The 12886-nt window shown below is 50.6% G+C and overlaps 1 protein-coding gene across 1 annotated transcript in view; it reads left to right on the forward strand.

Moving 5' to 3' along the window:
- LOC139276832 (nuclear receptor subfamily 2 group C member 2-like) overlaps positions 1-12886 on the forward strand; it is a 150391-nt gene that overhangs the window by 120093 nt on the left and 17412 nt on the right. The window contains exon 8 of the mRNA XM_070894831.1: positions 6172-6294. Coding sequence (XP_070750932.1) covers positions 6172-6294 — 123 coding nt within the window. The remainder of the gene's footprint in view (positions 1-6171; positions 6295-12886) is intronic.

Raw genomic sequence — 12886 nt, forward strand, 5'->3', positions numbered from 1 at the left:
TTTGAGTGTAGGGGCAGGGAGGTGTTGCTACAGTTGTACAGGGCATTGGTGAGGCCACACCTGGAGTATTGTGTACAGTTTTGGTCTCCTAACCTGAGGAAGGACATTCTTGCTATTGAGGGAGTACAGCGAAGGTTCACCAGACTGATTCCCGGGATGGCAGGACTGACCTATCAAGAAAGACTGGATCAACTGGGCTTGTATTCACTGGAGTTCAGAAGAATGAGAGGGGACCTCATAGAAACGTTTAAAATTCTGATGGGTTTAGACAGGTTAGATGCAGGAAGAATGTTCCCAATGTTGGGGAAGTCCAGAACCAGGGGTCACAATCTAAGGATAAGGAGTAAGCCATTTAGGACCGAGATGAGGAGGAACTTCTTCACCCAGAGAGTGGTGAACCTGTGGAATTCTCTACCACAGAAAGTTGTTGAGGCCAATTCACTAAATATATTCAAAAAGGAGTTAGATGTAGTCCTTACTACTAGGGGGATCAAGGGGTATGGTGAGAAAGCAGGAATGGGGTACTGAAGTTGCATGTTCAGCCATGAACTCATTGAATGGCGGTGCAGGCTAGAAGGGCCGAATGGCCTGCTCCTGCACTTATTTTCTATGTTTCTATGTCTTAATAGATCCACTGGATACAACCTCTTTCACTTCACAGGTAGGCGAATTCCCTCGCACTGCAACATCTGGGCCAATTGATAAGAAGATAAGAAATAGGAGCAGGAGTAGGCCATTTTGCCCCTCGAGCCTGCTCCACCATTCAATAAGATCATGGATAATCTGATCCTGGCCTCAGCTACATTTCCCTGCCCACTTCCCATAACCCCTGGCTCCCCTATCATTCAAAAATCTGTCTATCTCTGCCTTAAATATATTCAATGACCCAGCCTCCACAGCTCTCTGGGGCAGAGAATTCCAGAGATTCACCACCTTCTGAGTGAAGAAATTGTTCCTCATCTCAGTCCTAAATAGCCGACCCCTTATTCTGAGACTGTGACCCCTGGTTCTCGACTCCCCAGCCATGGGAAACATACTCCCTGCATCTACCCTGTCAAGCCCTGTAAGAATTTTATATGTTACAAGGAGATCACCTCTCATTCTTCTAAATTCAAGGGAATATAGGCATAGTCTGCTCAATCTCTCCTCATTGGACAATCCCCCCATCCCAGGAATCGGATTAGAGTGCCGACTGAGGCGAGTATATCCTTCCTTAGGTAAGGCGACCGACACTGTACACAATACTCCAGGTGCGGTCTCACCAGGGCCCGATATAATTGCAGTAAGACGTCTTTACTCTTATACTCAAATTCTCCTGTAATAAAGGCCAACATCCCATTTGCTTTCCTGATTGCTTGCTGTACCTGCATGTTAACTCTCTGAACATTTTCCAATCTCTCACCATTTAAAAAATACTCTGCTTTTCTATTTTTCCGACCAAACTGGATAACTTCACATTTCTCCACATTATATTCCATTTGCCGTGTTCTTGCCCACTCACTCACTGTCTGTATCCCCTTGAAGTCTCTGCATCCTCCTCACAACTTACATTCTCACCTAGCTTTGTATCATCAGCAAACTTGGATATATTACATTTGGTTCCCTCATCCCAATCATTGATATAGATTGTGAATAGCTGGGGCCCCAGCATGGATCCTTGCAGTACCCCACGAGTTGCAGCCTGTCAACCTGAAAATGACCTGTTTATCCTTACTCTCTGTTTTCTGTCCGTTAACCGATCCTCAATCCATGCTAGTATATTACCTCCAATCACATGAGTCCTAATTTTGTGCAATAACCTTTTGTGTGGCACCTTATCGAATGCTTTTTGAATATCCAAATATACCACATCTACTGGTTGCCCTATCTACCCTGCTAATTACACATTCGACAAGGATGATATTCCTTTCATAAAATATGTTGACTCTGTCCGATCATATTATGATTTTCGAAGTTACATTTGCTACTGTCCAATCCGCAGGAACCATTCTAGAATCTATGGAATTTTGGAAGATGACAACCAATGCATCCATTATCTCTATAATCCTCTTTTAAAACCCTAGACGTAGGCCATCGGGTCCAGGAGATTTATCGGCTTTCAGTCCCATTAATTTCTCCAGTACTGTATCTTTACTAATACTAATTTCTTTAAGTTCCTGATTCTTACTGTTTCTCCACTGTTTCTGGAATGTTTGTGTGTATTCTTCCATGATTAATGTCTCTGCCATTTCCTTATAATTTCTTCTGTCCCTACCTGTAAGGGACCCACATTTACTTTCACTAATCTCTTGCTTGTTACATACACTTCTTTCATACGGTAGTCGCAAAGTAAATCAAATGTCAACATCTAAGTCAGATATCCAGACCAAAGCTTCTGGTGTAATTACGTGGATATCCTGTAGGATGCCTGCTAATTCCCTCTGAGGGCAATGCTCAGTGATGTGCTCCAGGGTCTGATTCGCAGCTCCACAGTCGCATGATGGGGGATGCTTAATTCTTCCACCTATGGAGAAGGTGGCAGCATCGACCGTGAGCATTAAAAATTGTAGAAACTATTACAGTCTGTTTTATGTCCCTTGCTAGTTTACTCTCATTCTTGTTTCTCTATCAGTTTCTTGGTCATCCTTTGCTGAATTCTAAAATTCTCCCAATCCTCAGGCTTACTGCTTTTTTTGGCCTCTTCCTTTAATCTAACCCTATCTTTAACTTCCCTTGATAGCCATGGTTGGATCAATTTTCCCATGAGGTTTTTATTCGTTAAGGGAATGTATATTTGTTGTGAATTATGAATTGTTTCTTTCAATGTTTGCCATTGCTTAGGTACAGTCATATCTTTTAACCTTCGCCAATTCACGCTCATACCTACATAGTTTGCTTTTTTCAGATTTAAGACCCTAGTTTTGTATTTAACTAAATTACTCTCAAACTCAATATAAAATTTTATCATATTATGATCACTCTTCCTTAAAGGCCCCTTTACTACAACGTTATTAATTAACCCTTTCTCATTGCACAATACTAGATCTACAATAGCCTGTTCCCTAGTTTATTCCTCAACAAACTGTTCTAGAAAACCATCTTGTATACATTCCATGAATTTATTATCTACAGTATTGCTGCATGATTGGTTTGCCCAGTCTATATGTAGGTTAAAGTCCCCATGATGACTATATTACCCTGGTTACATTCACCTCTAATTTCCTGATTTATCCTGTGCCCTACATTACCAATACTGTTTGGGGCCCTAGAAACAACTCCCACCAATGTTTTCTGCCCCTTGCTGTTTCTTAGCTTCACCCAAACTGATTCTGCTTTTTGATTTTCCGAGCTAAGATCCTTTCTCTCTACTGTCTTTATCCCATCCTAAAAATGTATCCCCTCTTAATCTCCGCCACTTGTTTTATTTCCCGCTCCTTTCATTCACTGTGCAGACTGCAAAAGAAGCTGCAACCAAACATGGCTTCAAATCGGATTTGATCCAGTTATAAATCAAAACCCAGATCCAGGTCCAGGAAACAGACTCCTATCAGCAATAGGGTTAGCGGCAGGTCGGGGCCATAAAAGGAGCAGCGACGGGGGCCCTGGGAGCAGCATGAAGGCCCCGGGAGCAGCGTGAGGGCCCCGGGATCAGCGAGGAGGCCCCGGGAGCAGCGTGGGGGCCCCGGGAGCAGCGTGGGGGCCCCGGGAGCAGCGTGGGGGCCCCGGGAGCAGCGTGGGGGCCCCGGGAGCAGCGTGGGGGCCCCGGGAGCAGCGTGGGGGCCCCGGGAGCAGCGTGGGGGCCCCGGGAGCAGCGTGGGGGCCCCGGGAGCAGCGTGGGGGCCCCGGGAGAAGCGTGGGGGCCCCGGGAGCAGCGTGGGGGCCCCGGGAGCAGCGTGGGAGCCCCGGGAGCAGCGAGGAGAAATACTACTTCAGGGAGCAGCCCGAGCTGGTGCAGGAGGGCGACGGCAGTGAAGAGTGACGTCACCAAGGTCCAGGTCGGTGATTGGAGCGTAGGCAGGTACTGCAGGAGTGGCGAGAGATTGTGGAGTGATGCGATCGAGGCCCAGGAGTGGCGTGAGTTCGGGCCCAGGGGCAGCACGGGCCAGCCCACACTGCGATATGTGTGCGCACTAGGTCCGTGTAGCAGAGCAGGTCTCCAGTCGCCTTGGGTAATCCTTGCCACTGGACCAAGACCTCACTCTGTCAAGCCCGTGTGGTGGCTGGTGTACAACGGTCACCACATGTTAAAATAATCCACACACAGGCATCTTCTACCCTTCAGGATGTAGTTCGGGATCCGGAATATTAGGTCCTTCATTGAAACATCTGTGAACTCATCCTTTTTTGGCGTGGAAGCAGGTCATCCTCGCTTCAAGGGACTGCCTATGGTGATCCCATCCTTTATTATCAGGGCTACCCCACTTTTTCCATTTTGCCTATCTCTTCTAAAAGTCAAGTGTCCTGCAATATTTAGTTCCCAACCTTGGCCACTTTGAATCCACATCTCAGTAATGACTATTCGATCAAACCCATTTATTTCTATATATTGGACAACCTCTCAGGGTCACTCGCCACTCATGGGGTTACGGACGAGGTATGCTTGTATAACTGACGGTAATCGATAGTGTGTCCACGAACTATCAAGTTTATTCACAGGCTATATGAGTGCATTATTCCACGAGACACATTCCCGTAATATCCCTTGATCTAATTGGGATTTAATTAACTTCCTCAGTTGCTTGTTCTGCTTCCTTTGGAAGCGGCTACTGCTTCTGAGGTGGTGGGTCCTCACCACTTACTGCTGCCACCATATGTGTCACCCTCCCACAATCATGCTGATATTGTGCCTGTCCTTTTGATGTTTCCAGTATCTGTGAGAGACGTCTGTAATAATTGGGGAACATCACAGCCCCCCGTCCCTATCAAGGTTGAGTGCATTGTGGTTGGCACATGCATGTGATAGGGTGGATTAGGTCCTTGCCAAACCATAAGGTTTGCATCATCAATAATTAATCTACCTTTCCTAATCGCTGGATCCTATAATTGACCTCTCATGGACGCCATGCACAGTGGGATTCAAATTTGATAAACTGCCAGTTTCCAATTGGCGAGGAACAGTCTTCTCCGTGAGATGTCTCTCCCTTGTACTCCTGATACCCGCAGACAGTGCCCACTAGAGGGGCAATCCTTGTGGAACAGGAAGCCCTGTGTCCACTAGAAAATTGTCTCGCCAGCCTCTGCCCAAGACTGGCACACAAGTCTGCCCTCTGCATCATATTGGGGCTACTGAGACCCATTCCAGTCAATCCTTCTGCACAGGATTTGGGGATTGGTGGTTGTACCCTGATTGTTAGTCTCGATCATTTCTGTGCAGAATGATCTGATGTGGCAACCCACCTTGTGTTAACCTGTTAGTCAGACCATTCCACAGGTCAGCTGTTATGCTTGTACCTTGTTCAATAACTGTGGGGTCTCCCACACACTCATACTTTGCCAATTGGCCACGAATTTGGCACAACTCATTGAGTCAAATCCCCACTGACCTGCCGATCCTCATCAGTGTCAATTACCTTTCCCAAGGTGTCTTGCTGCCCAGAGGTTTTTAACCTTGGAGTTGCTATGGGGGAAGCACTTTGTATTATTGTGTTAGACATAGTACCATCTGAGACACGCTCTCCTCGCTGGAGATTGCTAAGGAGCTCTGGCATTACAGGATGTTCCCCCCTACCCCCGACCCCCACCGCCGTATTTTTGGGCATTGTGGGGATGAAGAGGAGTCCGTTAGAGATGATGATAATGGGGACCCCTCAAGGGTCGATGGGATGACGGGGTCCCCATCATCATCGTCACTAATGGACACCTCTTCGTCCCCACAAAGCCCAAATAAGGGCTGCCACCTGCACCCTTTAATTGTTTTCTTATCTTCCTCCCTTCCCCGTGTCTCCTCTCTCCATCTCCTCACTGTCTCTCTCTTTTTTCGCATGTTACAAATTCCATAATTCTCGATAAGCCACTTTAGTATTTTCCAAATTTCCCTGCGTCATAATTACTGTGTTTGCAGCTGGGTGTGTAATTGAGTTCCAGTTGTGGGGAGCGGTTAACGTATGCTCTGCCTGACCCGCGCTCAGCTCATCTCTCACGCTCTGTATTTGTGCTGGAAGCACCTGAATGTGGCCGTTTCTCTTTCCGCAGACAGAGTGAAAGTGGTGATGGAACACATCTGGAAGTTGCAGGAGTTCTGTAACAGCATGGGCAGGCTGGGCACCGATGGCTTCGAGTACGCTTACCTCAAGGCTATCGTTCTCTTCAGTCCTGGTAAGCTTTGGCACTACTTGGACCTTCAAACTGAGTGATGCACTGTAGTGACCCCTGACCTCGCCTTCGACCTCGCCCCGACCTCACCCTCCGACCTCGCCCTCCGGCCTCGCCCCCCGGCCTCGCCCCCCCGACCTCGCCTCCGTCCTTGCCCCCGACCTCGCCCTCCGACCTCACCCCCGACCTCGCCCTCCGACCTCGCCTCCAACCGCACCCCCGACCTCGCCCCCCGACCTCGCCCTCCGACCTCGCCTCCCGACCTCGCCCTCGACCTCGCTTCCGACCTCGCCCTCCGACCCCGCCTCCAACCGCACCCCTGACCTCACCCAGAACCTGGCCCCAAACTAGCCAGAACTTGCTCCAAACTCGCCCCCAGCTTGCAGCCCCCCTTTACCCCGAACTCTCCACCAAACTCCTCAGGTACTGTCCCCCTCTGCTTCAAATCTGCCGTCATCACTCCTCTCATTAAAAACCAACCTTTGACCTCCCCGTCATTGTAAACTACCGCCCCATCTCCAATCTCCCTTTCTTCTCCAAAGTACTTGAACGTGTTGTCACCTCCCAAATCCGAGCCCATCTTTGCCAGAACGGGTTTGAATCCCTCCAATCAGGCACAATTGAAGTCACAATTGACATCCTTTGTGACTGTGACAAAGGCAGACTATCCCTCCTCGTCCTTCTCGACCTGTCGGCAACCTTTGACACGGTTGATAATACTGTCCTCCAACTATATATTGGGAAGGCGTTCCCTAACCACCAACTTCATCCCTCTCCCTGGCCATCTGAACCAGACTGTTTGCAACCTTGGTATGGTATTTGACCCTGGAATGAGCTTCTGACCCCATATCATCGCCATCACTGAGACCACCTATTTGTACCTCTGGAACGTCACCCGCCTCCGCCCCTACCCCAGCTCATCTGCTGCTGTAACCCTCACCCGTGGCTTTGGTACCTCTCGGCCTGATGGAGACGTTGGCGGGCTGGCTGTGGGCGGGTAGGCCTGTGACACTAGGCCGCAGCGAGCAGGAGGGAGAGATGAGGTGGGGGCCGGGTGGTGGCAGAGAACATCAGAGGCTGGGGGCAATTGGGAGGGGGGGCAGAGAGGACATCACCAGCCAGGAGAACGATGGGGCGGTGGGGGCTGCCTTGGGAAGGATCTTGCATGGCAGCAGTCTGAGAGTCTGAGCACCCAGATACTGGGTGCTTCTGCAGGTGCTGCGATGGAGCTGAGAGATCGCCCGTTGGATGCTGCACTGTAGTTGGGTCCACAAGTGCTCAAATGGGGTTGACCACCACTTCCCTGCTGGAAAGGACATAGAAACATAGAAACATAGAAAATAGGTGCAGGAGTAGGCCATTCGGCCCTTCTAGCCTGCACCGCCATTCAATGAGTTCATGGCTGAACATGCAACTTCAGTACCCCATTCCTGCTTTCTCACCATACCCCTTGATCCCCCTAGTAGTAAGGACTTCATCTAACTCCTTTTTGAATATATTTAGTGAATTGGCCTCAACAACTTTCTGTGGTAGAGAATTCCACTGGTTCACCACTCTCTGGGTGAAGAAATTTCTCCTCATCTCAGTCCTAAATGGCTTCCCCCTTATCCTTAGACTGTGTCCCCTGGTTCTGGACTTCCCCAACATTGGGAACATTTTTCCTGCATCTAACCTGTCTAACCCCGTCAGAATTTTAAACGTTTCTATGAGGTCCCCTCTCATTCTTCTGAACTCCAGTGAATACAAGCCCAGTTGATCCAGTCTTTCTTGATAGGTCAGTCCCGCCATCCCGGGAATCAGTCTGGTGAACCTTCGCTGCACTCCCTCAATAGCAAGAATGTCCTTCCTCAGGTTAGGAGACCAAAACTGTACACAATACTCCAGGTGTGGCCTCACCAAGGCCCTGTACAATTGTAGCAACACCTCCCTGCCCTTGTACTCAAATCCCCTCGCTATGAAGGCCAACATGCCATTTGCTTTCTTAACCGCCTGCTGTACCTGCATGCCAACCTTCAATGACTGATGTACCATGACACCCAGGTCTCGTTGCACCTCTCCTTTTCCTAATCTGTCACCATTCAGATAATAGTCTGTCTCTCTGTTTTTACCACCAAAGTGGATGGGCTCCAAGCTCTGCGTAAAGCCCTGTGCCACATTGGTACCGACTCCTTTGTGCTCCTTGACATTGCATGCAGGCTTTCTGGCCGGCCTGTCAGTGCACCAGGGATTGTGCATAGCCATCAGCCCTTGCCTGTAGCCCACCCTATCAACGTGCTCGTCTGAGCCGCCTGTAACAGAACCCGTGTGTGAGCACACCGTCCGGGGAGCAGGCCCACTGCCCTGCCCTGGCCCCCTGCCCTGGCCCCCCGCCCCCACCCCCCTCTCCCGGGCCCTGGCCCCTGCACACCCCCCCCCCTGCTGTCCTCCGCCCTGGCCCCCCACCCCCCCTCGCCCGGGCCCCCGCCGCCCTGGCCCCTGCACACCCCCCCCCCTGCTGTCCTCCGCCCTGGCCCCCCACCCCCCCTCGCCCGGGCCCCCGCCGCCCTGGCCCCTGCACCACCCCCCCCCCCCCCCCGCTGTCCCCCGCCCTAGCCCCCCACCCCCTGCCTTGGCCAACCCGCCCTGCCCCCCGCCCTGCCCCCCGCCCTTCCCCCGCCCTGTGCCCCCCTACTGCCCTGCCCCCCCCCCCCCCCACCCCACCCTGGCGCCCTGTCCCCCGCCCTGGCACCCTGCCCCCTGCCCTGGCACCCTGCCCCCTGCCCTGGCTGTAGCCCACTCCTGCCCGGTCACTCTCTGGTAGGAAGAGTAGAAAAACAGAATATTTTTTAAATGGTGAGAAACTTTGAAATGTTGGTGTTCAGGGATTTGGGTGTCCTTGTGCAAGAAACACAGAAAGTTAGCGTGCAGGTACAGCAAGCAATGAGGAAGGCAAATGTCATGTTGTCCTTTATTGCAAGGGGGTTGGAGTATAAGAGTAAGGGAGTCTTGCTGCAATTGTACAGGGCCTTGGTGAGACCACACCTGGAGTACTGTGCATAGTCTGGGTCTCCTTATCAAAGGAAGGATATACTTGCCTTGGAGGCGGTACAACGGAGGTTCACTAGACTGATTCCTGGGATGAGAGGGCTGGCTTATGATGAGAGATTGTGTAGAATGGGCCGATACTCTCTGGAGTTTAGATGAATGAGAGGTGATCTCATTGAAACATACAAGGTCCTGAAGGGGATTGACAGGGTAGATGCTGAGAGGTTGTTTCCCCTGGCTGGGGAGTCTAGAACCAGGGGTCACAGTTTCAGGATAAGGGGTCGGCCATTTAAGGCAGAGATGATAAGGAGTTTCTTCACTCGGGGGTTGTGAATATTTGGAATTCTCTGCCCCAGAGGGCTGTGGAGGCTGAGACTCTGAATATATTCAAGGCTGAGACAGATAGATTTTTGGAGTCTGGGAGAATCAAGGGATATGGGGATCGGGTAGGAAAGTGGAGTTGAGGTCGAAGATCAGCCATGATCTGTGGCTCGATGGGCCATAGGGCCTATTTCTTATGTTCTTATGTCTCATCACATACAGATCCCACCTCTAAACTATCCTCCTCAGGCATCTGGTGTCTGAGAGTGTCAGGTCGAATGAGGGTTCTTCCAGCTCTTCCAGCACTGCCTGGCCAGGCTGCAGGCCTTGGCTCTCTGAGAGGAGTAAGCCCCAGGGTTGGGTTGTACTGAGGGGAGAGTAAGTGCATGCTTACACCATCTAGCTTGTAAATCAGGAGAGATGGTGGGATGAGGGAGGGGGTCGCAGGATGTGGGAAGGAGGATTAGGTATGAGGATACCGGCATCTCTCAGGGTTCAGCAATGGTCGCCCAGTGATGCCGAGCACCGTCCCCTCCATGGAGGTGTGCCGGTACCCCGCCGGTTAGGTCCGGCTGTGCGGCTCCTTGTGCTGTGAGACAGAGGGAAGACCGTGCGCTCACTGTGTTTGGGTGACGTGGCATGATTGAATAGCGAGAGTCCGGGGCCCAGAAGAGCCCAGGGCCCAGGGGCAGCACAGCCCAGCCCACACTGCGATATGTGTGCGCACTAGGTCCGTGCAGCAGAACTGGTCTCCAGTTGTCTTGGTTAACCCTCGCCACTGGACCAAGACGTAGCTCTGTCAAGCCCGTGTGGTGGCTGGTGTTAAAAAAATCCACGCACAGGCATCTTCCACCCTTCAGGATGTTGTTCAGGATATGGAATATTAGGTCCTTCATTGAAACACCTGTGAACTCATCCCTTTTCGGCCTGGAAGCAAGTCATCCTGGTTTTGAGGTACTGCCTATGATGATGATGGTTGAATTGTGGGAGTGTGTGTGAGCTGTGGTGTGTGGGTGGGACTAGCAGCAGTGCCCGTTGTGTGAGGGTAAGGTCTGAGCCGATTGAGAAAGATTGTCGGTAGCGGGGTGATGGGGGGGGGGGGGTGGTCCATTGAGCCGTGTGAGGCTCGAGGTGCTGTTGGTGGGATTTGAAGATACATTCACTGACCTTGACCGCTCGCGTGAGGTCATTGAACTTCTTGCGGCACTGCATCCAGATCCTCGGGCTTGACTCCTGGCATGGACTGTCTCGGCTATCTGCTCCCATTGCCTTCGGAAAGTTTGTCTGGAGGGCCTCCTGGCCCCCTTTGGATAGAGCACATATCTCCTCCTCTGCACCTCCTCCGCCAAGGCCTTCGGTGCAGCGTCCGAGGACCTTAGAACACGCTCTCTCCCCTGTTACACCATTATTCACTCTGTCCCAGCTGAGAATGTGTCAATGACTTGCAGCACCTGCTCCAGCCACAATGCACCTCCCCTGCAAGGCACAAGGTGCCTGAGACTAGCTGGCCCCCTGCTGATACGTGCGGCCATTGAACAGCGTGGTTAGCGCTGCTGCACACTAAAACCATTTCACTGAGCCGGCTGCCCCAAGTTGGCAATAGGCGCATCACGATCCCCGCAACCCTTTCCAGGGCGATCGAATCTAATGTCCTGGTTTGTAACACAAGTAATACATTCTGCAGGACAATCTTTAAACTTTACAGTAGATTTTATGTATGTTAATTGCCTGTAGATACAAACTAAGCTTGCATTCCTCGAGTTTAGACGGTCGTGGGGCGATCTAATTGAGGTCTTCAAAATGATAAAGGGATTCGATAGCAGACAAAGAGAAACTCTTTCCTCTGGGAACAGGGCACATTCTAAAATTAGCGCAAAGCCATTTCAGAGTGCAATCGGTGTAATTTATCACACAACAAGTAGTGCACATCAGGAACTCTCTTCCCCAAAAGGCTGTGGGTGCTGGGGTCAGTTGAACATTTGAAGACTGAGACTAATCTATCTTTGGGAGGTGTGGAGCTAAGGTGTATAAATTAAGTTGTGATACAGATCAGCCATGATCTGATTGGATGACGGAACAGGCCTGAGGGGCTGAATGGCCGACTCCTGCTCCTATGTTCTAACGTTGTTTTTATTGGTTGGCCTAGAGTTTTTTTGTTGAAGCCAATCAAGACAACCACTGATACGGGGAAGTGTAGGAATTTCATTATTTTGTATTGTTACACAAATACAAGTTGCACTGATTGAATGAAGGAAGCCTGGTTATAACTAGTCTGTCGACCGAGAAATAAAACAGCTTAACAATTTGTATCTGGCCTCCTCTCACCAGGAGTTTCTTGGTCCACCTTCAAAGGATTGGAGGGGCTCATAGAAACATAGAAATTTACAGCGCAGGAGGAGGCCATTCCGGCCCATCGTGTCTGCGCCGGCCGACAAAGAGCCACACGGCCCTCGGTCAGCAGCCCTGAAGGTTACATATAAACCTATGAACAATGAGGGAAAGGCAAAGAGCACCCAGCCCAACCAGTCCACCCCTTATACTGAAACATTCTACACTCCACCCCAACCGGAGCCATGTGATCTCCTGGGAGAGGCAAAAACCAGATAAAAACACAGGCCAATTTAGGGAGAAAAAATCTGGGAAAATTCCTCTCCGACCCATCCAGGCGATCGAAACTAGTCCAGGAGATCACCCTGGCCGTATTCTAATCCCTGCAGTACTTACCATTATATCTGCGCCGTCCAACAAAAGGTTATCCAGTCTAATCCCAATTACCAGCTCATGTGGGAAAGAACATAAGAAATAGGAGCAGGAGTAGGCCATGTGGCCCCTCGAGCCTGCTCCGCCATTCAATAAGATAATGGCTGATCTGATCATGGACTCAGCTCTACTTCCCCGCCCGCTCCCCATAACCCTTTACTCCCTCATCGCTCAAAAATCTGTCTATCCCCGCCTTAAATATATTCAATGATCCAGCCTCCACAGCTCTCTGGGGCAGAGAATTACAAAGATATACAATCCTCTGAGAGAAGAATCAAGTATCCGACTCCGATCACAAGGAAGGAAGGACTATTGTTTGACCGTGGAGTTATTTTAGCGTTAGATATTGGGGGGTATGGACACAGCTGTAAATGTAAGGTATTGGACCACGTGCAGAATGACCAGCACTGCTGCAGCGAGGGAGGCAGAGCTTGTAACCGAGATGTGGCGGGCCGTGACCATGCTGGGTGTGCCGGGATATAATGGTACT

This window comes from Pristiophorus japonicus, chromosome 12 (genome assembly GCF_044704955.1).
Source record: "Pristiophorus japonicus isolate sPriJap1 chromosome 12, sPriJap1.hap1, whole genome shotgun sequence".
Classification (NCBI taxonomy): Eukaryota; Metazoa; Chordata; class Chondrichthyes; family Pristiophoridae; genus Pristiophorus; species Pristiophorus japonicus.